Below are 25,756 nucleotides of genomic sequence, written 5' to 3'. Positions count from 1 at the left end.
CTGGATATTTCTTCAGACAAGAACAGCTCACCTTCATTTCTCATTTTTGCTTGTTGTTGTAAAGAGACGGTCAATGTTCTGCTAACCTCTTTGCTTTCCCCTTTAAACAAGTGTGCTTTTCTACAGCAGTGCCTGAACTAGAGAATGGAATAGCAGACTTTGACACAAAGTCGCTCACCGTGCATCCTTCCCAGAGCCCTTCGTCTCTCAGACAGCGGCCTGAGCAGAGGAGCACTAGCAGGTCTCTGTCCAGAGCAGCAGCAAGCAACTCGACTCCTGCTCTCTTATCTCTACCGCGGCTGGAAGATGTTCCAGTTTCACCTGCAAACAAGAAGTTAGGTAAGGCCCTGAGGATCTGTGCACTCTTGAATGTCAGAGCAGGTTGCTGCTGGCAGAATTCTCACTGCCTCTTCTGTGGTGTCACTGGCGGATATACTGGTGAGGCATACAGGACTTTGAATTTAATGCAAGCTAACATACTTCTTATTATCTGGCCAGTGACTTGTGCTCCCCTCCTCCTCTTTTCTATGCACAGCAGGAATCTTGACAGCAGTTTAGATGTAATGCCTGGAGCAGCAAACCCGTATGTGTGAGAGAAGTAGGGGAGGAAGCAGTCAGTCACACTGCATACGTTTAGCCCATTCTTCTGTGTGCTCCATCACAGAGCCTTTAGGTTCTTTCTCATCTTTTGTGAGAATTTGTCGAAAGGCCAAAAGTGCTGACCAACCCTGTTACAAGAAGTGACAGCCTCCTTCTACTGCATTTTTTTTTCCTTTCGTGTGCTTTCTCCACAGCTTAGCTCTCATGATAACAAGTGAGGACAGCAAGGACCTCAGAGACCCCAATTGTGAACACAGTTATTATAGTTAGCTTAGTGAGATGAGGTGGTGGTAGTTCACTTCTTGCTGCATGGAAAAGCTGTAATGAGCAGTTTTTAGTGCAGCTTGGCAGGGAGCAACTGCGCTCCAACAAGCTCCAGAGAGCATGGGCGATGTACCCTGCTGGAGAGCTGAGACCCAGAGACTAACCTTTGTAGCAAATAACCAATCCTTTCATCTCTTGATTTAAGGAAATAACCTTTTATACAGATTTAATTTTAATTTCCAAGAGACTTCTCTTCCCCGGGTGAACAGTCATTTCTTTGCATTCAGGAATGTGGTTTGTTGGTCTTAGGAGCAGACTTCATTTCACTTGTCTCCAGTCTCTAGCACAAAAGCAGCTCAGAGATGCATTTGATTCTTCTCGTGCGTTTGAAAACATGGACAGATATCCCTGCCCACAGAAAGAAATTTTACAAGCTGTGGGGAAAACTTCCCTCATAGGAGAATCTCTAGAACTGCCCCTGCTACACCTAATTTGTAATGGGGAAGGAAAATAAGGTTTTAAAGCCCAGCAGGGTACAGTTTTTTAAAAAAGAGGGAGAGCCATCTTTAGACTTATCCCTTCTGGGAAGATTTAACAGTGTGATTGACGTGGCTGTTTAGAGTTTTCTCTGTCTCTTGGTAGGTTCCAATATTGAAAAATCAGTGAAGGATCTCCAGCGTTGTACTGTTTCCCTGGCACGATACCGGGTTGTGGTGAAAGAAGAAATAGATGCTTCCATTAAGAAGATGAAGCAGGTCTTTGCAGAACTGCAGAGTAGGTAAGTTAAATATAGGAACAGACCCAGGTATTAAGGATTAAGATCAATAAATTTGGAATAAGACTTCAGCTTTCCAGTCAATTTAATGACTTGTTTGCTTGGGTTTGCCCTGCTGCCTGAGCACTATACTTCAGCATTTGAGAGGTCAGCATGGTGTGCAGAATAAACTTGAGTCTACAGTCCTGGACTCTGCAATGTATTAGAAGCCGCCTTTGCTGGTGGGCAGCTTGGCAAGGCCTACTTTAAAGCTGTTGGTCCCACACGTGCAAAGAAATATTAAAAGACATGTTCAGGGCTTCAGTGTGTTCCTTGGAGTCTGTGACAAACTTTGGCTTTATGTCTGTACAAGACAGTTATTCTGTCTATCATAAAGCCGTTTTAGACACAGATAATATGAGGAGCTCTCCAGGAAACGTACTGTAATTTAGGTACGACTGTTAATTGTGTTGGAAGGAGAACTGTTTAGAGCTCAGAGTGCAGCGGTATGTGTCTTATTGAAAAAAACATTAGTGTTTGAACTTTTCGAATTAGGGTTGAATATAACATGGAAGAGAGGGGGGTCCTTTGGAAGGTATAAATACACATTGGTGATCATTCTGTATAGCACTACTTTTCCCCTTTTTAAGCCAAGCTTTTAATACTGTGCATGATGTTCCTTGCATGTGTAATCAGTTTTATTAATGAACACTTTTATTGGTTTGGATAAGTACTTGAAGATGATATTCTGAAAGTCCTAACATCAGACATATTCACTGTCTTGGCTGATTGAACCTATTTCTGAGAAACTGTTCTTCTTGCTTATCCAAATGTGATTGCTTTTAATAGAGAAATAGCATAAGAAACTACGTAGAGAGTTCTTCTTGCCTGAAGTAATATCTGACAAGTAACTAAAATGCTACTATCACACTGAAGGTTTAAAGTAGATATTTGGCAGACTTGTAAACCTATGTCAAAAGCTTTCTTTGTCTGATAACTGTATATGGCCTCAAAGGCGAGAGTATTTAGTTGTAGTGATGTAAAGATGGTTGTATTCTGAAGTCCCTTAGTGAAGTTACATGTTCAGTATGGTCTTTTTTTGTTGCGTGCATACTTGTCTTGAACCTTGCCAGCAATAAGTGCTCTCCCAAAGTAAACTGAGTGCTATCATAATATTTAAATTCAGCATGTGCTAAAACTACTGTCAAAAGTCACATAGATGTTTATAGACAACTTTTGAACTTATCAGAGGAGACTACCCCAAACCAGGGGTGGGGACAGGGTTAAAGGCGCTTGAGTGCCCTGATCTGCCTTTTCATGATTTCTAACATCTGTGGTCTCCAAGCAAAACCAGGACATGGAGTTTCCAGCAATTCCAGTGTTTTAGGAAAGCTGTAATGTAAAGCAATTTACCCTGTCAATAGCTGAGGGATTTGTAGCCCTAACTCAGGTTTATTTTTATGAGTATTTTATTTCTTAGTTTGTTGGTGGCTTTGTCTAGTGAGTATATTCAATCGTATCACCACACGCATGTATATTTTCTTTTAAGTTTTCTGTCTGCCTCTCTACACCGTTCAAATACCTGTGAAAACCTCTCATTGGTAGGGAAAATGTCAGTCTTCTGGCTAAAGCGTCTGGTTCTGTATAAGTAAATTCCTTGCCCTTTGACTTGTGTTATCGTCTGTAAAACGCTTGCGTCATGTTCTGAAAGGTTAAAGACTCAAGTCCAGTTTAGCAGCATTGCTCCGATAAGCCGAGACGGGACTGGCGTGAACCAGGAAGTGCAGATCCGTGAGGCAGGGATGTTGAATGCATGTCTGGAGCGCGGCCATTGGGAACCTCCTTCAATAAATGCCAAGTGAAATAGCTGCCCAGCAGGATGCCATGTCGCTACAATTGATAAGCGATGACTCTGCAACCACGTCCATTCAACTCCAGATAAAAAGATCACTCTCCTTTTCCTGAAAGTGATGCAGTTGCCCCTGAGCTGAGATATAAATATTACCTTCACGTCTTTTTTCTTTTCCTTTCAATTCTTTCTGTTTCAGAGAAAAATTAGTATATTTTTTAATCCAGTGGCACAAGACAACTTGTCTTTAACTCCTCTTGCTGAATCACCTCTCCAGCTGGCTTCCTACCAGAGGAAAACCTAGTTTAAAAGCAAGTTCGAGCAACTGAAACAGGATATTTAAGTGGTAAAGCTTGGACTGTTTTAACCTGTGTGTGTAAGATGTCCTTCAGATGTCAGTGAGGCTTCCTAAAGTTCTTTACCTTCATCATTGAAGTTTCTCACCTCTGAGATTGCCATTGTGCATCTCATGCTATAGATTGCCTTTGTTTTCTTGTGGCAGAGCTTCCAGGCATGCTTCCAGCCGCCTTCAATTGCACTCAGTCTTTTTGAGATGGTTGTATGAAAGCCTCAAGGAAAACTGGACTCCATAACCCTTAGCATGCTTGTGCAAACAGCTGTTGTCCTTCACTAACAAACAACATCTTGCAGGTACTGCTTGACCGAGCTGGCTTGCAGCTGAAAGCATCTCTTCTGATGGCTGGATCACAACTGAGTATTCAGCATTATTTCATGTTCAGCAGTTATTGGTTTATGTGCTTCTCCCTTTTCTTCCTTGGGCGCTTCTTAAATGTCCTTTCTTAAAAGTCCAGTCTTCAGATTTCTGCCAGGAACAGATGCACTCTCCATTCTGCATGTGATCTTGTCCCAAGACAGAGCAGACGAGAAGGAAATGCATGTTTCTGAAGGGATCTAGCTTGGGAAGCAAGTTTGTTTGACAAAAAATTAGGCAGGGGAGTTGTTACAGTGAAAGACTTTTGGGGTCTGACCCAAGTCTCATCACACGAACCTTGGGCACAGTTACTTGACCTCTGTTCCTTAGTCAGCCCAACTGTAGAATTGGGTAAAAGACTCCAGGTGAGTTTTGCTGAGTGAATTAAATTACAAGGAAAAGCAAGCTTTAATATGCACAAGCTATCAAGGTGCTTGTGGACTTGCCTGCCATCCAGAGGACAGAGCCCAAAACGGCCCAGATAACCTGGGTATTGGCTCCGCAGCAGCTGGGTGTGTGCATACGTATCCAGGGAGGAGGCGTTATGGGATAGGTGTAGCACAATTGAGTTCTGCAGCCCGAGAGCAGCCAGGCTGTTCCTACCCTTGAATAAATCATGAAGGCACCATTCACACCCATATCTGTAGGAGCTCTGGGGGATTCCTGCTGGTGACGTGGCTCTGGGCAGGATGCGGTCAGGGATATGTTTCTTTAGGCTCTGCCCTTTGGTTTCTCTGTTGCAGAGACAGGTTGAACTGCTTGGGATCCTTGGAAACGAGGTGAAGTCTTATTAGCGTGCCTTTTGACATGTGTTGTATTTGCGCAGTTGGGCTGAGAGTGCCTGACCTGGATCAGGCCCCTGCTGTGCTATGAGCAGAAACAATTCCTGCCCTGAAAAGGCAGATGGACAGAGCGATAAATCAACAGAAGAAGCCAAATGTCAAAAGCTGCTTTTTGCAGGGAATTGTTTAAATTGATCTTGCCTCAGTCCTCTGACATGCAGAAGAGCAGGAGCTGTTTTGAGTTTGCATTTCAGATGCCCTGTGGTCTTCCTTTCAGATGACTGTTTAATTAAATATTCTTCCCATTTTCAAGTAAACCTTTCTCACTGAAAAACACGCAGTCAGTGTTGAGGGGGCTGACCCTGTGCATTGGTGACATCTCTCTGAATACAGTTCAGTGTCCGGACTGAAAGTATCGTAAAACTAACATGAGAGAGGAAGACTTTGTTTTTATATTTAGAAAGCAAAAACTGAAACGAGCCCTATTAATAGACTGGATGTTGAATGTATTCCAGTAGCTGGCAGCAACTGAGCGAAGGTGAGCTGTAGCGATGCAGACTGCGCTGCTGAAGACGTTGGAGGCGTAGCTCAGAAGGAAGCACAAAAGAAGCATTTACAGGGAGGCTACGTGCAAGTGAGGCTCTGGATTCGTTATGGCCAAGAACAGAGCTGCAACCAGTGTGCTTGTGCCTGCCTCTGTCCAGAATGGGAATACTGGTATTTCCATTGTAGCCTGCTGTGACCACAAGGCAGGAAAGGGAGGGTCGGATACCAGTGTAGAGAGACACTCAGGGCACGTGAGAGGTTAAACAGAATGGATTTAATGAAGGATTTACACTCCACACTGTGCGGGGAGCCCCGGGAATTGCATGGAGGGGTCGCTGATGGGAGGTGGCTGCGTGCATGGGTCAGACACCCAGGTGGGACTCACTTTGTGTGTCCTGAGGACCCTTTTTATCTATTAGAGCTATTTCCTTATCTCGACTGTGCTAAGCTTGAGTAGCTCCTGGCTGCGAAGCAGCTAGACGTTGTTGACAAAACAGAATATCCATTGGTCAGCGTGTAGAGAGCACGCGCTGGGGCTGCTATCTCTGCCAGTCCCTGACTCCTCGCCAGGTCTCCCACAGGTGCTCTCGCTACGCCTGCCTTATTTAATGTGCCCATCCGCAGGGACAAGAGCCCTCTTCGTACAGCCTGTTCTAAAGGAGCAGCAGTTACGGCAAGCTCCCTGTTGTCTGCTCCTAAGTGGTCTTGTTACTGGAGAGTACTTGATAGTCCGAGTTTGCTCAGTTCGGTCAGTCGGTAGCTGTGCAATTCTGCTTGCGTAAAGGCTGCTGTCGTAAAGCCTGGGGGAGTTTGGTCTCATGGCAACAGACACACTTGAGGTGCACCAGAGCCTCCTGGCAAGTGGAGACTGCTTCAGTGTGACACCCCCACCCCCAGGTGTTCTCTCCTTGGCTGAAAAGTCCTGGAACCGTCGGAGACTTCCAAATCATGAACCTGTGTAGCTCTGGGTGGCTTCCTGAGTGTGCGCAGGCAGCATCACCTTACCCGCTGGAACTTGTGAAAGCGTGCGTGTGCTCACGGTGGTCCCGTAGCTCTGCTGGGATCAGCAAAGCGCGCGCCGCCTGTGAAGTGGCGCAGAGCAGCAGAATTCAGGTGTCTTGATCGGTAGAGGACATTCTTGCTGCTTTGTAGCAGCAGCTACACATGTGCTTGAAACGAATAAGATGCAGGCAACTGTCTAGTGTTAGGTCTTTGGTATAGAAAAGCTACTTTCTCAATATTTTTCCCATTGTCCTGCCTTAAATTTTGCAACATGATTTACTGTGAGAACAGAAGGGCATTTTTTTTCCTGTAGTAAATTTAGTATTTCATCCTAAGATAGGTGACTTTTGCTTGTGTGCAGTGCTATTTCTGAGAGGATGAACAGCGCTAATCTCCACCAAGCAAAGTTCTTTACTCTGTCAGTTTAATAGATGTACATAACTAACAGAGTGAGTAGTGAGTTGGATTGCCTTCATAATTTAGCTTCTGAGAGGTTTCCTTTGGAGAATAGGTCCCCAAAAGCCCAGACTCGTACTTTTGCTATCTTGGATCCCTTTCTGCCCTGCTGATTGTAAATATTGTGCCCTAGTTTTTTTTCTTCTGTGATAAAGTTCAGCAGAGTGCAGCTTCCTTTAACACCACGGCTGCCGTCCCCTCTACCCTTGCCAAGTGGTTCTGACTGCTGTTGGAGTAAGATGACCATGTACCCAGCAGGTTGTCAGGAGACCAGCGCAGTGCTGTGTGCTGACCAAAGCGTGAGCGAGTTTAATGCCATCAAAAGCTGCACGAAACTGTTTAGCTTCCGGAACAAAAGGTAACATGAAAGCCTAGAGGTGTGTGGTGGAAATCCAGGCTCCCATCTAGCAGGCTCACCGAGCGAGACATGGCAGGTTCTTGCTGCCCTCTGTTGGTCTCTTCTCACCAGCTGACAAACCTGGGCATCCTCCGGCCGCTGTATTTGGAGGAGAAAATTTTATTGTCCCCCTTGTTTATTACTAAAACGTCTCCCTTTTCTTTTTCCTTTCTCTATTTTTTCCCAGTCTTATGGATCGAGAGGTGTCGTTGCTGGCTGAAATGGACAAAGTGAAAGCAGAAGCAAGTAAGACTTTCTTTTAACCTCAACAAGTGCCCACCTGAAGAGCTGTAGATGTTACTGAACTCTAGAGAGAAAGCCCCACTAGGAGAAGATTTCAGTAATTTACCTTCAGTTCACTTTGTTCCTAATTAAGTAACTCTATACACAGACAAAACTTTGGAGGGGAATATTGCCCTGTAGCTTAAGTTAACCATATCTACACTGATGAGATTGCTGCTTGACGTATTTCATGCCACCCATCTTCTCTAAGGCCGTTGCTCTACGTGCTCATTAGAAAGTGGGATGTAAAGTGCAACCTTGCATGGAAGGCCATTATTGAAAAGCTCAGCAAATCCTAGGGTGCTGGAACGAGCTTTTTTTGGCCTCCCTGTTGCAGAGGGGGAGCTCTCCAAGGAGACACTGACATGAGCAACACTGAGCCCTGCAGTTTTAGAAGCCCAAAGAAAGCCGGGGGAGAGATGCAGAATTTCTACTAAAACTGCATGTTGTGCCTATCTGTAAGTCAGCTTACAGCTCAGGTTCTGTCTGTGTCTGGAAATGTAAATTGCTGCAGGAAGGAGAAGCCAGGGCTGCTGTGCAGCTGGTACAGCGCTGTCCATGGGGGACTCGGTTAAACCTTTTGTTTACCAATAAGGTGCTCTGTGCTGGGGTTGGAGTTGTTTAACTCTCTATAGGCTGGTTCAGTGCTGACGCTATCTAAGTTGTGATCTGTTTTGCAGTGGAAATTCTGGTTAGCCGACAGAAGAAGGCAGAGGCCCTGAAGAAGCTGACTGATGTGGCAGTGCGAATGTCAGAGGAGCAATTGGTCGAGCTCAGAGCTGATATAAAGGTGAGCTTTTCACTCTGCTTCTGTTTCAGAGCTGGGGAGTGTGGGTTAAACCCTAGCTGTACCTGTGCCCCAGCGTGTGATCAGAAGGGGGATCTTTTCCCTACTGTGTAATTGGAGGCTGGTTGTGTCTCTGAAGCCACACAGGTGCTGACCTAGCCCTCTGGGCTAGAAAACTGACAGAGGTGAAGGCCATATAGCAAGTTAAAATGGAGGGAGGAGACACAGCTGGGAGTATTTGGCTGTAGTCCTTATCTAACCTAGTCCTGATCTTACCCAAGCATGATATGTGTTTTTCATAAGATGCTGGGTTTCTGACAGTTAGGACTGCGGTATTGTGTGTTGCGTGCAACACTTTCCTTGCCTCTGTAATTCTCAGAACTCGCTGCCAGTGCTCTGCGCACTGCAGCCATGCGGTAGGATACGGTACACTTCATCCTGAGTCTTATTTTAGAATATTTGTTCTGTAAAATACTGACTTTAGCTAACAAAAGATCATCCAACCATTATATCGGTTTGTGCAGTACAACTTTCAGCCGTTGTGAGCTGGTACAGAGTAGGGAACGTGGCAACCCAGCAGCTTTGTCCTCAGAGCAGTAGTGAAAATCTGCTGCTGGTGCGGACTGACCTCTGACTTTTGACCTAAAGCAGGAGAACCTGCCTGCTGTGCATTAATTATTTTTATATTCCATAAAACACTTTTGCTCTCCAGCACACCAGTTTCTGCCACAAGAGGTCAGTACAAAGTTGCATAAAGGATCGGTTAAACTCTGGTTTGAAAACTAAACCCCTGTGGCCTGTGTTCTTCTGGCAGTAGTCATTCCTATACCAGATTCAGTGCAATTCAGAAAACTATTGCTGCTAAAAACATCCAGAATGGAGGCCTGGGCTGTGCTGATTTCACAGACCAGAGACTGGCGGAGTTCAGCTGCTGTTAGACTGAGTTAGCCCACAGCTTGGCTCCTGGAGCCTAGGGAAGGCTGTTTGTGTGTAGGTGGAAGTCATGCAGAAAAATCTGCTCGTCTCCGGTGACTTATGGAAATAGCAGTCTGCCTTCTCAGCCAAGATTTTTTTCAAGCAGTGCCCAACTCGGATACCTGTTACTAACCAAAGCAGAAAACTTGTTACTAACCAAAGGAGAAAACTTGAACCTCCATTTTTCCATTCCTGTGCTCCATAGCTTAGTGCATAGACTGAATTAACGTGGAAATGTTGCCTTTTCTGTGAAGCACTTTGTGAGCGAAAGGAAATACGACGAAGATCTGGGCAGAGTGGCGCGGTTCACTTGTGACCTCGATGCACTGAAGAAGAGCATCGCCTCGTTCGGGCAAGGTGAGCTGGATGGGAGGAGCTGGGGAGCTGAGGTGTGAATCGCCCTAGCCTTAGCCCTGGTGTCACAAAGGCTCTCTGTGTGTCCCCAGACTTGAAAGCAAGGGGACTGGGAGAGTTCTGTTGTGTTTCATTTCCTCTCAGCCTGGATGGCAGTGGGGAGAGGAGTCGGCCCTCCCCTTGCTACTGCTGTAGTGTGCGATGCTTCTCCCTTTGCAGAGGGGTCTGTACCCTTTTCTTTGCTGCTGAGAGCTAGTCCCAGTCAACAGAGCTCTTGTACAGTTCATAGCGCACATAGCTTTTTGCAGCGAGACAAAGCTTTGGTTGTGTTGTCCCTTCAAGCCTTTGGTTCCAGCCATGAGCAATCCCTGTAGTGCTATAGCTAGCAGGGTACAAACAGAAGTTAGAGGATGAATTGTCTGGGTCCTGTGTGCAGAACGCACCTTTTGGGGCATTTCTCTTTCAGTTTCCCATCCAAAGAACAGCTATTCCACCAGATCCCGGTGCAGCTCTGTCACGGCGGTGTCCTTGAGCAGTCCCAGCGAGACCTCTGCTCCCTCCACCCCCGAATGTGCCTCTGCCTCTGCTCCAAGCCTTACCACAGCAAGCAAGAAGCCCTTGTCCTCTGCGGATGCTGCTGCAGGGAACGCCGGCAGCCGTCCTCCCCAGCCTCAGCGCGAGGTAACTGCACCCTGTCCAGCTTTGCAAGAGAAGCACTGACACAATAAAGCTGAGGGAAGCTTGCTCTATGGTTTGTGGCTCCTCTTCTGACTTCTGGACCAGGTCCCTCCCTGCCTTTCACTGAGATGGACAGAAGGGACTTGAGCATAGAAGGGCTGTGCACTTGGTTATCGATGATCCTGCTGATGAGTCAATTCTCAAGGCCACCTGAAAACAAGAGAAAGCAGCTTTGGTTTAATGGTTCCACTTGGAATGAGGCCTTTGAGTTTTCACCTTTCCGCCTCTCCCCAGGAATGGAAGGTGCTAGGGGGGAGGATTGTCTGGGCTGTGTCATCAGGAGGTTGTAGCCCTCCTGCTGGTAGGAGCTATCTCTGTGTTGCCATCGCTCACTTGCCCACCCTCTTCTGTTTCAGGCTTTCCAGGGGAACAGGAGACCGGGACAAGGGTACAGGTCCCAGGGCCAGCGCCACGTTGGCCCCCCCACCCCTGGGAGATACAGCAACGTGAACCGACACAGAAATGGGCCAGGCCATCAGGCCCGTGGCAAACATCAGAATTCTCCCCTCCAACCTCCTCCGGGAAATGCTGGCATCCCCAGCCAGACTCATCCCACAGGCACCAGTGGAACTGGTGCCTCCTCCGAGTCCAGCCGGCCTGTCCCCTCTCCCTCCAGCACAGAAACCAAGGGGCTCCCGCAGCGTAAACCAAGAGCAAGTCATCTGCAGGGAGCAAACTCCTGAGAGCTCCAGGCTCTCCCTTCCTGCAGGAAATTCAACTTGATAACAAGACTGTAGGAAAACTCTTAGCTAGCGATATTAACGAAGGAAAGTTTACACTTTTTTTTTGTGCCATTTTTTTTCTTCCTTTCCCCCGTTTCTGCTTTGTGTTCTTCTCGCACATCTGTGCTTCACCGTCTGATCGGGTTCAGGCCTCACGTGGGACGCACACTGACGCTGCCGTGTCTGTTGCCCTTTTCTTTCCCCTCCAAAAGTCTCGATGGCTCCGCGCTCACCCCTCACCTGTGAAACCACTGGCAGAGCTGGCCAAAAGACTACCCCAACAGTGTCTTTTTTCCTTTTGCGCATCAGCCTCTGGGCTTCGCACCTAGGAGGAACTGCCCTGCTAGCCAGGCCTTACTTGTAGCAGCCAACCACTCATGCTGGCAATGAAGATGGTTGCTGTGAAATGTGAGTCCGGGGCTTAAACCAGGATCTGGAGAGAGCCACGAGAGGTTTGGGGAAGCTGCCTTGGGCTGCAGGGCAGACATCTCGCCCCAGGCCTTCCCCCTCGGGTGAGCAGCATCTTGGAAGACTGACAGAAATCTCCAACCCTTGCTCTCTGGATGGGGGGAGCAGGGGGGAAAGGACCTGCACACTTTATCTGTAAACTTAGCTCTTCTCTGATTTTTATGTTTGAGGATCTTTATTTTATTCACTTATCCTTCTTGCCTTGCCTTCCCCCACTTCTCCAGCCCTTTTTTGTCCCTAAATTAAATTTATAGCAATATCAATTAGCAGAGCTAATCCTAGGTGATACCAGTCAAAAATTGCTACAGTCATTCTTTATAGTTGTATGAATAAAGATGATGTACATGTTGAATGTCACTGTCTGTGCCTTGCTGCCACAAATCATGTGCCACCGCTTCGTGCTCCGAGGGAGACGTGTGGCGGGGTGTCTCGGTCGTTCCTCGGCCCTCAGTCCCTGGCTGCTTGTTTGGAAGCGCTGGGGAAGGGGCCGGACTGATGGAGAAAGGATTTCCCTGGCCGTGCCGCGACTGCCAGGTAGGCATGGCTGAGGACCCCAGACCCCCCTCCAGCTTCACACCGTGACAGCAGCAGCACAAAGTGCCTCACATTTAGCAAAGATGCTCCTCAGTCACCTGCTTGCTGCAAGGAGGGGACTGGTGTTGCCCCCCATGGCTTTCCAGCTGGAGGCTGGGCATGGTAGGCGGTGGGAAAGTCTTTGACTAAATCAGAAGTGGCAACTTCCTATGGGCTCTGGGTGAAGAGATGTCGACCCCAAGGTAACGACTGCAGGCAGTGAAGTCTCTGTATAAAGCTTGCATACAAATTGTGGCTGCTGAAGCACTGTTAAGGTTTTCATTTTTCAATTCTATTCTGGATCTTTGTTTCCAGGTCTCTGCTGGCTCCTCAAGACCTTCCTGCAGGGTCAAACTGAAACTTTCATGCCTGTGCTTTCTCCCCCCGCCCCTCTATTTAAAGTTGTCTTGAGTTGGTTGAACAAATTTGCCATTAAATAAATGAAACCCAACTTTGAGCTTTAAAAAGTCAGGCATTTTTCTGCTTAAATAACCAACTCAGCTGCCTTCCCGAACACTGTGTCCTCAGGTGTCTGAGCACGTGTGCTGCAGCCTGAATTGGATGTAAATCCAGCCCCTTAGCACTGGTGGGGCTCCTCCGAGGGCAGGGTCTCCCCCAGCCTCTCAGGGTCCCCTTAAACACCTGCTAGCGTGTTTACACTTGGCTTTTCAGACTCTGTGAGTGGGTATGTTCAAGCACTGGCCCAGGTGGGTTTGTTGCTGCCCAGCGCTGCAAAGAAGCCAAAATCAGCCCCTAAAGGGGTCCGGTGGCCAAGGGAGGGTTTATCGGCAGCAGCTCGAGGGTTTCCGGAGGGGCTCGGTGGCACTCTGGGGGTCTCTGTCCCTGTTCTGCCCCTGTTTCAGCCTTACTGGGGCATTGGGAGAGACACTTGGCCCAGAAGTGCCCCAGCTAACCCGGGACCAGATCCCAGGCCTGTGCGTGTCCTTAAAAAAAACCTGGTTCAGTTGCAGAACAGTGCTGAAGGGGCTGCTTTGGTCTTTATGCCTCAATCCCACTGCTCTTCCCAAGCTGCTGTGGGTAAAAAAAGGCTGCTTTTTTTAATACCGACATTGGCGGTTGTTTGCCACTCTTCTGCTAATTGCCTTTAGCACAAAAGTAAGTGCAAGTGCAAGGACCCTTCAAGCCCTGTGGTGGCTCAGACAAGAATCCGTCACATCAGTTAAAAACTGGCTGTTAGAGGGAGGATGAGTGCGCTGGGCCAACTCCGTCCTCGCTGAGGGGAGAGACCCGCTCACGGCGCGGGGGGCTCGGGCGGCTCTGCTGGGGCTGTGAGCGGCTGGTACCAGGGGCTGGATGTGGGGCAGAGACAAGGGAGCCAGGATGGAGCAGGGATGGAGCAAGGATGGAGCTGGGTTGCAGTGGGGTTGGAGCAGGGATGGGGTCGGGATGGAGCAGGGATGGAGCCGGGTTGCAGCAGGGCAGGAGCCGTGTCAAAGCAGGGATCGAGTCGGGATGGAGCCAGGTTTGAGCTGGGGTCAGTTTACAGCGGGGCTGAAGCAGGGCTGGAGCCGAGTAGGAGTCGGGATGGAGCTGGGATGGAGCCAGGGATGGAGCTGGGGATGAAGCCGGGGATGGAGCAGGGATGGAGCCGGGGCTGGCTCGGGATGGAGCCGGGATGGAGATGGGGAAGGATCGGGATGGAGCCGGGGATGGAGCAGGGATGGAGCCGGGGCTGGATCGGGCTGGAGCCGGGATGGAGATGGGGAAGGATCGGGATGGAGCCGGGGATGGAGCAGGGATGGAGCCGGGGCTGGATCAGGATGGAGTCGGGGATGGAGCCGGGGATGGAGCCGGGTTGCTCGGCGGGACCCGAGTGGGGTGGGGTTCCCGGCTCCGCGAGCGCAGCGGGGCGGGAGCCCCCTCCCTCCCCCGGACGCCTGGGCCCGCCCGGGAGCCGGGGCGGGGGGCGGCGCCGGGCGCTCGGAGGGGCCCGGGAGCCCCGGGCCGGCGGCGATGGCGGCAGCGCGGCGCCGCCGCTGAGATGCCGCCGATGCGGGGCCTCCTGGCGCCGCAAAACGCCTTCCTCGACACCCTCGCCCGCCGCTTCGACGGGACGCGTGAGTGCGCCGGGACCCCCGAGCCCGGCCCCGACGGGGCGGCCGCGGCGCTGGGGCCGGCGGTGCTCGGCGCTGCGCAGCCCCCGAGACGGGACGGGCGGTGCTCGGTGCTGCATGCCCCCCCCTCACCCCCCACCCCCGGCCTCCTCCGGGACGGGACCAAGCTGCGGCGGGCGGTGCTCGGGGCTGCGCAGCCCCCGGGACGGGACGGGCGGTGCTCGGCGCTGCACATGGGCAGCCGCCCGCACAGCGCCCGGGGAGGGTTTTTTTGTTTTTTTTTTTTGGGGGGGGGTGAAACAAGCCCGGGCCCCCCCGGGGGGAGGGGGGGCTCAGTGGTTAGAGCTGCCCCACTCCCCTGGTTCCCACCGGGGAAGGATCCGGCCCCGCCGCCCCCTCCCGGGGCTATAAATACCCGGCCCGGCCCCCTCCTCCCCCGCCGCGCCGTGAGTAACAGCGACGAGCTCGGGAGCGCCGGGCCGCCCCCGCCCCGGCCCCCAGCACCGCGGCCGGGCCGGGCCGGATCGGACCCCCGACGGCCCCGCGCTGGGGGCTAGAGCCGCCGACGCCGCCCCGAGAAGACCCCCCCACCCCCGGCTCCCCGCGTCCAGAGGGGGTGGTGAGCAGCCCGCGCCCCCCCCCCCACGCTGTTCCTATGCAAATGTATGCAAATGAGGCAGAGTGGGCTCAGCCAGTGCCAGCGGGGTGGTTCAGCCCCCAGCGCTGCTGCGCGGAGGGTAAAAATAGCCCGGAGGGTGCAGATGGCGGTGCCGCCCCCCCCCCCCCCGGCCCCACCGGGACCCCCTTCCCTCCACCCCCTCGAGGGGACCCCCCCCCCCGGCCCCGCTGCCCGGCCCAGCCGCCTCTCCCTTGCAGACAGTAACTTCGTGCTGGGCAATGCCCAGGTGCCCAGCGCCTTCCCCGTCGTCTACTGCTCCGACGGCTTCTGCGCCCTGACGGGCTTCTCGCGGGCCGAGGTGCTGCAGCGGAGCTGCGCCTGCCCCTTCCTCTACGGCCCCGACACCAGCGCGCTGCGGCGGCGGCAGCTCCGCCGGGCCCTGGACGAGCGGCGGCCCTTCGCCGGCGAGCTCCTCCTCTACCGCAAGAGCGGTGAGTGGCGCGGCGGCGGCCGCCCGGGGTGCGCGCGGCAGGCTGGATGCCTCGTCCCCAACCCCGGCGCCGTCCCCCCCCCCCCCCACACACCGCTGCTCCCCGCAGGCGTCCCGTTCTGGTGCCTGCTGGACGTGGTGCCCATCAGGAACGAGAAGGACGAGGTGGCCCTGTTCCTCGTGTGCCACAAGGACCTCACCGGCACCAAGAGCCGCTCCGGCACCGAGGGCTCGAAGGAGGCTGGTGAGGGGGCCGGGACGAGGGAGGTTGAGATGTTCCCCCCCCCCCCCCAAAAAAACCAGCCGGCCCCGGGACCGACGTCTCCTCTCGCTGGGCAGGCGGGCGCCGGCAGCCCGGCCGGGCCGGGGCGAAGGGCTTCAGCGGCAGCCGGCGCCGCAGCCGGGCTGTTCTCTACCACCTCGCGGGGCAGCTGCAGAAGCAGAGCAAGAGCAAGCGCCACCTCAGCCAGGTGGGGCCGGGGCCATGCGGGCGCCTGGGGCTGCGGCGGCCCCGCGCTGAGCACCGCCACCCTCCCTCCGGCTCCGGCAGGGCATTTTTGGGGACGAGGCCTCGCTGCCCGAGTACAAGGTGGCCGCCCTCCGCAAGCCCCCCTTCATCCTGCTGCACTACGGGGCCTTCAAGGCGGGCTGGGACGGGCTCACCCTGCTCGCCACCCTCTACGTGGCCGTCACGGTGCCCTACAGCGTCTGCCTGGGCGCCAGCGAGGGGCTCCCGGCCACCCGCGGACCCCCCAGCGTCGGCGACCTGTGCGTGGAAATCCTCTTCATGCTGGGTAAGGCCACCCCTGCACCGTCTCCAGGGGCTGGCAGAGGCCGTGGGGCTCGGTGCACTGATGGTCGTCCCACCCCCGCCCCAAACCGAGCTGTTCCTGTCCCCGCCGCCGCAGACATCGTCCTCAACTTCCGCACCACCTTCGTCAGCAAGTCGGGCCAGGTGGTGCTGGAGCCCGGTGCCATCTCCCGGCACTACCTGGCCGGCTGGTTCCCGCTGGACCTGGTGGCCGCGCTGCCCTTCGACCTGCTCGCCGCCTGCCAGGTCGACGTGGTGAGCGGGGCACCGCGGCGGGCACGGGGACCCCTGGCGCCGCGTGGCTCTGGGGCTGCAGGGGCCTTGGCAGGGTTGTGGGGAGCCCAACGGGCCATGGGAACCCCAGTGGGTCATGGGGACCCCAATGGGCTTTGGGACCCCCCCAACTTTGGCTGCAGACCCCCATAGGGGCTTGGGGGCACCCTGATGGGATGGAGACCCCACTAGGGACTGTAGAGACCTTGATGGAGCTGCCATGACCCCAACGGGGCTATGGGGCCCCAAATAGACTGCAGGGACCCCCCCACCATGGTTTTGGGGGGACCCACTGGAGCTGCACGGACCTAACAGGCTGTGAGGATCCTGGAGGAGGTGTTGGGACCCCAGTGGGATGTAGGGACCTCACTGGGGCTGTGGGGACCCTGGCAGGGCCGTGGGGACCCCATGGGGTTCTGGGGACTCAGTTGGGGCCATGAAGCCCCCAACAGGCTGCAGGAACCACAGCGGGGGGCTCTGGGACCCCAACAAGGCCATAGGGACCCTGCTGGGGCTGTGGGCATTTGAACAGGCTCCAGGGACCCCCCCCCGAAGGGCTTTGAGCAACCCCATGGGGGCTGCCAGTGGGATGTGGGAACCCCAGTGAGATGCGGGGACACGAAGGAGCCTTGCGGCTGGTGTCCCGGCTCCCTGGGGCACCGCGTGCCCGCGCTGAGCCCTCTCCCCGCAGTACGTCGGGGCCCATCTGCTGAAGACGGTGCGGCTGCTGCGGCTGCTGCGGCTGCTGCCCCACCTGGACCGCTACTCGCAGCACAGCGCCGTGGTGCTCTCGCTGCTCATGGTGGTCTTCGCCCTGCTCGCCCACTGGGTCGCCTGCGGCTGGTTCTTCCTGGGGCAGCGCGAGGTGGAGGGCAGCCCCGGGGCGCTGCCCGACATCGGTACGGGCTGGCCGCCCCGGCCCCGCCGAGCAGAGCTGGGGTGCTCCCCCAGATTGGGCTTTGCCCCCACTGGCCGAGGCACCGGGGACCTTGGGCACTGCCGGCGTGTGCCCCCGCGTCCTCCCCCGCAGGGCTGCCCGTGTGCCCGAGCCCCCCCGGGCGTCCCCCTGCGCGGGCTGCCCCCCGCCCCGGGCTCAGCCTGGCCTCCCCCCAGGCTGGCTGCAGGAGCTGGCGCGGCGCCTCGAGACCCCCTACTACCTGGCGGGGAAGAACTGCAGCGCCAACGGCACCGGCCCGGGCAGCGCCAACTGCAGCGGCACCGGCGGCGGGGGGCTGCTGGGGGGCCCCTCGCTGCGCAGCGCCTACATCACCTCGCTCTACTTCGCCCTGAGCAGCCTCACCAGCGTGGGCTTCGGCAACGTCTCCGCCAACACCGACACCGAGAAGATCTTCTCCATCTGCACCATGCTGGTCGGGGGTGAGGGGCTGCGGGGGGGGGGGGCAGCGGCGGGGGGGGACCGGGCGTGCGAGTGACCGCGCTGCCCCGCTGCCCCCAGCGCTGATGCACGCTGTGGTGTTCGGCAACGTCACGGCCATCATCCAGCGCATGGACGCCCGGCGGTTCCTGTACCACAGCCGCACGCGGGACCTGCGCGACTACATCCGCCTGCACCGCATCCCCCGGCCCCTCAAGCGCCGCATCCTCGACTACTTCCAGAGCGCCTGGGCGGCCAACAACGGCATCGAGGCGGCCGAGGTGAGCCTGGCGCGGCGGCGCGGGCCGGGGCCGGGGTCCCGGGCCAGGGCGGCCCCCTGAGCGCCCCGTGCCCAGCTCCTGCAGCGGCTGCCCGAGGAGCTGCGGGCCGACGTCGCCATGCACCTGCACAAGGAGCTGCTGCAGCTGCCCGCGTTCGGGGCGGCGAGCCGGGGCTGCCTGCGCGCCCTCTCGCTCGGCATCAGGCCCTCCTTCTGCACGCCCGGCGAGGTCCTCATCCGCCGCGGCGACGCGCTCCAGGCCCTCTACTTCGTCCGCTCCGGCTCCATGGAGGTGCTGCGGGACGGCACGGTCCTCGCCATCCTAGGTGCGGGGCAGGGGGGAACGGGGCGCCAGCGACGGGCTGAGACCGGCCCCGCTCGTGTCACCTGCGGGAGCCTGTGACGCTCTGCACCCCCCCCCCCCAGGGAAGGGCGACCTGTTTGGCTGCGACCTGGGCGCGGGGCCGCGCGCCTGCCAGGCCAACGCGGACGTGCGGGGCCTCACCTACTGCGGGCTGCAGAGCCTGGGGCGGCGGGCGCTGGCCGACGGCCTGGCCCTCGACCCCGACTTCACCCGCACCTTCCGCCGGCAGCTCCGGCGGTCGCTCAGCTACGACCTGGGGGGCTCCGCCGCCGCCGAGGTGAGGGGCCGCGTCGCGCCGGGGCCGGAGCCGCCAGGGCCCGGCTGAGCCGCTTGAGGGAGATGCCGCAGCTCTGGCCGGAGGGGCGACGGCGACGTCCCCCTCCCCGAGCCGCGGCACGGCTGCAGGCGTCACCGAGGGGGAGAAGGGGATGCGGTGGGGCTCAGGGCGACGCCAAGGCGGGGGGTCGCGGCGCGGGAGGGTAGGGTGCAGGCGTCGGCCCCCTCTGTGCCGCCCGGCTGCAGGCAGAGCCCACGCCGCCGTCCGCGCTGGAGGAGGAGGAGGAGGCGGAGGAGGAGGAGGAGGCCGCCGAGCCATGGCCCCCCACTGCCAGCCCGGCCCCGGGGCCCCCGGCGTCCCCCAGCCCCCAGCTCTCACCCCAGCCCCCCCGGAGCGGCGGCCCCCACCCCAACGCCAGGCGCCCCACGGCCCTGCAGCTGCACAGCCTGCCTTGGAGCGGCCCCCCAGACCTGAGTCCCAGGTGAGGGGCGGGGGAAGGACCCGGGCGCCCGGGTCAGGAGCCCGTTGCCGGCTGCTGCCAGAGCCGCTGCTTTGCCCTCAGGGTGGTGGACGGCATCGAGGGAGAGGCCTGCGCCTCCGACAAGCCCTTGTTCAACTTCCACCTGGGCCCTGACTGCTACAGCCCCTCCCGGGGGCCGGGTAAGGGCCCGGGGGTCCCGGACACCTGGGTTCCCTGGGGGAGGGGCCCAGACTCACCTCACCCCACCCCAGCCGTGGAGACGGGGCTGCTCACGATCCCGCCCGGCCCCCCGGAGCCGACCAGTGCCGGCACCATCGAGAAGCTGCGGCAAGCGGTACGGGGGGAGCGAGGGGGGCGGCTGGGGGGGCTGGGGCAGGCGGAGGTTGACCCCCGTCCCCCCCAGGTGGCTGAGCTGTCGGGGCAGGTGCTGCAGCTGCGGGAAGGGCTCCGGGTGCTGCGCCAGGCCGTGCAGCTCCTGCTGCCGCCGCAGCTGCCCCTGCGCCCCGAGGCCCCGGCGATGGCCACAGCCCTGCAGCCGCTGCACGTGGAGACGGGGGGGCCGGGGCTCTGCCTGCATCACCCGCCCCAGGACTGTGCCCGGAGCCATCCCTGGGGCCCCCCAGCTGCCCAGAGCTCGCCCTGGCTGTGCCCTGACCCCTTCTGGGGCTCCCTGGGGGGGCAGGATGTGGAGCTGGGTGCCAACCCCCCCAGGTGGCCACCAGCCCCTGGGCCACCCCTGCCTGCCTCCTTCGGGGGTCACGGCAGCCCCGGGCTGGAGATGGGCCCCACGGTGCCCTGGGACGTGCCCAGCCTGGAGCTGGCAGTGATGGGGGGAGCCCAGGGACAAGAGTCCCCCCAGGCCCAAGAAGAGGGGACAGGCATATGAGGACGCCCCAGGGCAACCAGCACTAGCTGCAGCCCCGGGGACCAGGGCGTGTGCTCTCTGCCCCGAACCAGGGAGCACCTGAGTTTCCTCCCCTGCTTTTTAAATAAAGTAATTTGAAAAACATACCAGCAGCACCATGTCCTGTCTCTATCCAGGGGCGAGGGGCATCCTCAGCCCCCAGTGATGCAGACGCCAGAGCTGGTGTAAAACGCTTTATTTGCGGGTAACAATCTCCAGCCCCACCAAGAGCCAGAGCCGGGGGCAGGACGGGGGGGCGAGCCCAAGCGGGGCAAGAAGGGGGGCAGGCAGAGCCCAGCACCGTCCCTCGGCTGGGGCAGAGCCTGGGGGCAGGCAGGGAGAGGGGTTGGGGTCCCGATCTCCCAGCGAGGTGCTGTGGGGGACCCCAAGCTCCCAGTGTAAGGCTGAGGGGAGGGACGGGCTAGAGCAGCCCCAGTCCCTTGTCACTGCTGGGCCATCTTGGCCGCCTCGGCCTTGATGAGGGCGATCAGGTCCTGGTTGATGAGAAAGACGAAACGGAGGCTGGCGATCTGTGGGGGAGGCAGGGGGTGAGCGGGACGGGGGACACTGACCTCAGCCCCCCACTCCAGCTCCTTGCCTACCCTGAGACCCCCGTGACCGCCCCCCTGCAAGGCGTAACCTGCCCTGCAAGGACACTTTGTCACCCCCCCCCAGCCCCATTACCTCCACCACTGAGTTGTTGTTGAGCTTCCACTTGTTGCCACCGAGCACGGGACGCCCATCGATGTAGATGGGGCGCCGGCCCTCGTTAGCGATAAAGAAATCGCCATTGTTCTTCAGCTTGATGACACCTGGAAGGAGGGAGAGAACAGGTCAGAAGAAGGGGGGAGCACAGCCCTCCGCTCCAGCACTTCTGGGCCCTGCCCTAGCCCCGATGCCGGCCCTTACCCTGTTTGCGGGAGATCTTCCAGGCTGGTCCCTCCAGTGCCAGATCCACGTCAATCTGGTTGTCCTTCGTGGCCCTGCCCAGCGTGATCTGGAGGGGGAGAAGCATCAGGAGGCTGCGGGGGGCTGGGGGGACCCCTAGGAGGGGGAATGCTGCCCACGCTCACCTCCCGGGAGCGCATGAGGTATCGCACCATGCGGCCCCGCAGCACAGCCAGCGTCTGGCTGTCAAAGTCCGGAGAGCTCATGCCTGTGGGAAGGAAGGGTGAGACGGACGGAGGGACGGACAGATATCCCCTGCCCCAGCTCCTGTTTCTCACCTGTGATGCTGTCGACCAGCACTTGCCACTTGTGCAGTTCCTGCTCTAGCTGCCGGATCTCCCGCTTCTGCCGCCGGTCAGCCACTGTCAGCTCTAGGGAGAGGGGGTGAGGGGGGCCAGGCAGGACGAGGGGCACCCACCCCCACACCCCCACCCAGGGCATCACCCAGAGCCCACTCCAGTGCAGCACAAGGCACGAGCTGGCTCGGGGACAAAAATCCTTTCCCTGGGCCTCTCCCTGCAGGTTTGGGCCAGCCAGCCCTGGGCTGGGAGCGGCCTGGACTCACCGTGCTCCAGCACCTCGTCCCGCACGTCCCTGCAGAGAAGAGGGAGGTTCAGACGCTGCCACCTGCTCTGGCACCCATCCCACCACCCCAGCACCCGTGTGACCGCAAGGCAGGAAAAGGACGGTCAGATACTGGTGCAGAGAGACACTTAAGGCACGTGAGAGGTTAAACAAAGTGGATTTAATGAAGGACTCCAAGCTGCACGGGGAGCCCTGGGAACTGCACGGAGGCATTGCTGATGGGAGGTGGCTGGACACACAGGTCAGACGCCCAGGCGGGACTCGTTTTGTGTGTCCTAAGGACCCTTTTATCTACTAGAACTATTTCCTTATCTCGACTGCGCTAAGCTTGAGTAGCTCCTGGCTGCAAAGCAACTAGACGTTGTTGACAAAACAGAACATGGACGTCTGGCCCTGACGGCTTTCGGTCAGCGCGTAGAGAGCACGCGCTGGGGCTGCTATCTCTGCAAGTCCCTGACTCCTCACTGGCTCTCCTGCAGGTGTTCCCACTACAACCTCTCCATCTCCCAGGGTCCCCAACTCCACCACTCACTTCAGCTTGCTGTCGTCGAGCATGTCCTCAGCATCCGAGAAGTTCAGCACTTGGTCCCCCTTCGGCAGCGGCTGCACTGGAAGGTACAGAGAGAAGGAGTTACGGGGGACGGGCCCAGCCCAGGAGCACGCAGGGCTCAGGGCACCCTCCTGGGGCCTCACCAGTCTGGTCGTCCAGCAGGTAGTATTGCTTCATGAGCTGCCAGTGGAGCTGCAGGGCTTTGGCCGTTCGCGAGGGGTAGAAGACGTCAGGGTGCTTATGGAGAAGGTCCTGGAAGGTGTCGAGTGTGGGCTGGCTGGTCTGCAGAGAGGAGATGGGGACAGGTCACGCAGGGGGACAGTGGGGACACCCGAGATGCCCCAACAGCCCCTCTCCCCTCAGCAAGGCTCTGGTCCAGACTGGCACCCACACCTCACTGCAGACCAAGACCCCAGGTATCCCTGAGCCTTACCGATCCCACCTTGTTCAGCAGCTGCTCCTCGGCTTTGCTGAACAGCACCTTGCTCTGGATGGCAGCGATGGCCTCGGGGTGGAGCTGCCGCATGGCCTGGCAGGCCAGCCTGGGGAGGAGACGGTGTGAGAGCCCCCGCAGCGCCCGCCACCCCTCGCCCTGACCTGCCTCTGCCCCTCCCAGGAGCGGGGCAGGCCCCACACTCACTTGGAGATGATGGGGTCGTAGAGAAGTGCATACCACCTCTCCTGGATCTCCCGCAGGTTGAAGCGGCAGCTGAACTTCACACCCAAGTGCACGGAGGTCAGGTCGTTGGTCTAAAAACGGCCCCAGCATCAGGATGTCACCGGGCAGGGAGATGTCGCTACCCAAAGGCTCCAGTATGGCCAAACTAGCCCCTCCGGCCTCAAACCCAACCCAGAAGGGGGACGCTCAGGGAATGACCAGCAAACACACCTCCCTGCTAAGACCTCTGGGGCCAGGGACCTCAGTGGGGCAGCGTTACCTGCAGCACAGCATTGATGAGCAGAAGGTCATCAGCGGGTTTCCAGCGGCCCAAGTCTTTCGTCACCTGCAGGGGCTGTTTGCTCTTCTTCATCCGCTTGGCGAGGCCGGGGGTTGGGACCGGGCTGGGCGCAACAGGGGTGGACACGGACTTGGAGACCTGGGCGGGCAGAGGAGCGCGTTAGGGCTCCGCGTCCGCATGAGCGTCCCCCGCTGCACAGGGAGCTAGCAGCCCCGGGATGGCTCCTCACCTTCTTCTTCTCGCTGGAGGAGGGCTCGCTGCCCGAGCAGCGGCCGGGCTCAACCCCGCTAGCCCCCTTGGCCCGGCTGGACGACTTGGCAAGGCTGCTCTCTACCAGCTCATCGTCAAACTTCTTCCGCTTGATGAACCTGGGGGGAGCGAGGCAGCTCTGGGACCTGGCGCCTGCTCTGCTCCCCGTCCTCCCACGTCCAGACGGCAGGCAGGGAGCGCCTGCAGGGAGGGGGGCGGGCTTGGGACAGGCCTGCCGCCCCACCAGGGACGGCCCTGCCCCACGCGTGCCTGCGCCCAGCTGCCGGCGGAGGCTGGAGCCCAGCCCAGCGGCCCCCACCTCCCTCCTCCCAGGCGGAGAGAGGGCTGCTCCCTCCCAGCCCCGCCGTACCGCGAGGAGCTGCGGCGCTTCGGGATGGCACCCGACACCTGGGACGAGCTCCGCTTCTGCCCCGCCAGCGACTCCTCGTCCTCAGAGCGGCTCGCCGTCCCCGACGCCATCAGTCCGGAGGCCAGCGCGTCTGCGTGGGGAGAGGGGACGGGGGGGGTGTCAGAGGGGTAGCAGGGCCCCCTGCCACCTGGGCCACTGGCTTGGCCCCCCATCGCACCCTTGGGGCCCGGCTTCCCGCAGGGCCTTCCTGCAGAGTCTAACCCTGTTACCAGGCCCCTACGGGGACGTGGCAGGAGGGAGACATAGGGGAGAATGGAAGAGCATATGGGGAGGACACAAAGAAGACACGTGGGGGACACAGGAAAGACACAGAGAATATAGGGGGGACACGGGGGGGCAGAGGAATACACGGTGGACGACAAGGGGGCACAGGGATGGTAGCGGGGAAGTAAGGAAATACGGAGGAGCACAGGGATGACTGGGGGGGACACAGGAAGGATGCAGGAGACATAGGGAGGGACAGAGGAACAGAGGTGGGAACATGGGGGGCACAGGGACGATATGGGCAACATGGGGGGGACATAGAGGGACATGGGGGGGAGCAGAGGAGACATAGGGGGACACGGGGGGACCTTGGGCTGGGATAAGGGGGAACACAGGGATGTACTGGGGAATGGGGGAGGCGTGGGCGACCCAGGGGGGCGGGGGGGGCACAAGAAGGACGGGGGGGGGCCCCGCGGACACGGGGGGGCCCCGCGGACAGGCTCCAGCCCGCCGCGAAGGGAGAAGCGGATCGGCCTCGGGGGCAGCCGGCGGCCGGGGCAGGATCCAGGCGTGGGGGTGGGTAGAACCCCGCCCGCGCCGCGGGGGAGGCCCCGCCGGTGCCCCACGCCCGCCCCGGTGCCCCCACGGACTCACCATTCCCGGGGCCGAAGGCTCCGGTTGCTCCGCGGCGGCGGCGGCCGCTTGGGTGCCTCCATGGACGCGATCGCTTCCGGGTGCCGTACCGGAAGGGGTTCTGACTTCCGGATCACGCGGGCTGAAGCCGCAACGGGCGCGGCCATCTTGGGAATTCCTTCTCGGGCCTCGGCGGCGCGGCGCCATCTTGGTTAAGGGCGCCGCCCTCTTGGCTGAGGGCGGAGCCGCGCCCCTCCTTTTTCTGGGGGCGCTGTTGCCGGTGGCGGGGGGGAGAGGCCGGGTCAGTCACCGGGCCGGGCCGGGGGTCACCACCCCGTTGTCCCCGTTGTCCCCGTTAACAGGGCTCCGTCCGGCCGCGGCATGGGGGGGGGGGGGCGCTCGTCACCATAGCGACCGCCCTGGCCCTGTCACCGCCCGGGCTGGTGCTCCGCGGACCCCGCGCGGTTGCCTAGCACCTGGCGGCATCCGTAGCCCCGCCCGTCACCACGGCCACGCCCCCGGGCTCGGCGGCTGCCGCCGCCGTCCTGGCCACACCCATCATGGCGGCGCCCCAGGAGGGCGCCGGAGCCACACCCGTCATGGCGGCGGAGAGGCTGGGGGAGGGGAAGGGTGGCGCTCAGCGGTGTGATGAGTTTGCCGGTTCTCTGCGCCGGGAGGGAGGTGATTCTGGGGGTGCCAGGCCGCAGCGGGGGGACGTGCTCCCGTGCTCGGCCGCTGCGCGGTGCCTCCCGCCCCGGTCGGGCCGCCTGGGCCCTCGCTGCAGGGAGCCGATGTCAGTGGCGACATCGAGGACAGCACGCTGGGGGCCTGGCCCAGGCGCTATGGGGAGGCAAAGGGACCCCCCCCCCAGAGACCCCCTCCCCCTTGGGCTCCCTGCCCCTCAGGGAGAGAAACTGAGGCACGGGGTGGGGGACGGGCCTGGGAGCCCCATGCAGTGACAGCCCCGGCTGCGGGGGTGAGACCCTCC

At 58.5% G+C, this 25,756-nt stretch overlaps 3 protein-coding genes across 9 annotated transcripts in view; 2 read left to right on the top strand and 1 right to left on the bottom strand.

Annotated features, from left to right (window-relative positions):
- The window catches only part of SPATS2 (spermatogenesis associated serine rich 2), a 33,515-nt gene extending 21,475 nt beyond the window's left edge, over positions 1 to 12,040 (top strand). For 3 of the 4 annotated variants that reach the window (XM_068921333.1, XM_068921336.1, XM_009681804.2), the window contains exons 7-13: positions 127 to 339; positions 1,507 to 1,642; positions 7,550 to 7,608; positions 8,325 to 8,434; positions 9,661 to 9,763; positions 10,227 to 10,441; positions 10,855 to 12,040. In XM_068921333.1, coding sequence (XP_068777434.1) covers positions 127 to 339; positions 1,507 to 1,642; positions 7,550 to 7,608; positions 8,325 to 8,434; positions 9,661 to 9,763; positions 10,227 to 10,441; positions 10,855 to 11,181 — 1,163 coding nt within the window. In that variant the 3' untranslated portion in view covers positions 11,182 to 12,040. The remainder of the gene's footprint in view (positions 1 to 126; positions 340 to 1,506; positions 1,643 to 7,549; positions 7,609 to 8,324; positions 8,435 to 9,660; positions 9,764 to 10,226; positions 10,442 to 10,854) is intronic. The other variant, XM_068921334.1, reaches the window with a different exon arrangement.
- Positions 12,041 to 14,226: 2,186 nt separating this feature from the next.
- On the top strand, positions 14,227 to 20,309 carry KCNH3 (potassium voltage-gated channel subfamily H member 3). Of its 3 annotated transcripts, XM_068921458.1 has the most exons (15): positions 14,227 to 14,339; positions 15,213 to 15,446; positions 15,555 to 15,689; positions 15,785 to 15,915; positions 15,996 to 16,239; positions 16,354 to 16,511; positions 17,221 to 17,428; positions 17,643 to 17,906; positions 17,986 to 18,185; positions 18,261 to 18,510; positions 18,611 to 18,825; positions 19,071 to 19,306; positions 19,388 to 19,485; positions 19,558 to 19,640; positions 19,710 to 20,309. In XM_068921458.1, the coding sequence occupies exons 1-15, from the start codon at positions 14,264 to 14,266 to the stop codon at positions 20,190 to 20,192; spliced, it is 3,015 nt and encodes a 1,004-aa protein (XP_068777559.1). In that variant the 5' UTR covers positions 14,227 to 14,263; the 3' UTR covers positions 20,193 to 20,309. The 3 variants fall into 3 exon arrangements, with proteins under 3 accessions (XP_068777559.1, XP_068777558.1, XP_068777556.1); XM_068921457.1 differs by having other exon boundaries at positions 18,318 to 18,510; positions 19,388 to 19,640; XM_068921455.1 differs by having other exon boundaries at positions 19,388 to 19,640.
- An 82-nt stretch (positions 20,310 to 20,391) lies between these two features.
- MCRS1 (microspherule protein 1) lies at positions 20,392 to 24,901 on the bottom strand. Of its 2 annotated transcripts, none has more exons than XM_068921459.1 (14): positions 24,790 to 24,901; positions 23,872 to 24,001; positions 23,482 to 23,620; positions 23,232 to 23,390; positions 22,934 to 23,043; positions 22,727 to 22,835; positions 22,437 to 22,575; positions 22,276 to 22,351; positions 21,724 to 21,752; positions 21,437 to 21,529; positions 21,284 to 21,366; positions 21,120 to 21,207; positions 20,895 to 21,022; positions 20,392 to 20,740 (listed from the first exon to the last, which is right to left on the bottom strand). In XM_068921459.1, the coding sequence occupies exons 2-14, from the start codon at positions 23,979 to 23,981 to the stop codon at positions 20,654 to 20,656; spliced, it is 1,350 nt and encodes a 449-aa protein (XP_068777560.1). In that variant the 5' UTR covers positions 23,982 to 24,001; positions 24,790 to 24,901; the 3' UTR covers positions 20,392 to 20,653. The 2 variants fall into 2 exon arrangements, with proteins under 2 accessions (XP_068777560.1, XP_068777561.1); XM_068921460.1 differs by having other exon boundaries at positions 23,482 to 23,702; positions 24,790 to 24,888.
- Positions 24,902 to 25,756: the final 855 nt, after the last annotated feature.

The sequence above is a fragment of the Struthio camelus genome, chromosome 28 (assembly GCF_040807025.1).
Source record: "Struthio camelus isolate bStrCam1 chromosome 28, bStrCam1.hap1, whole genome shotgun sequence".
Lineage (NCBI taxonomy): Eukaryota > Metazoa > Chordata > Aves > Struthioniformes > Struthionidae > Struthio > Struthio camelus.
This window is presented reverse-complemented; position numbering and strand designations above follow the sequence as displayed.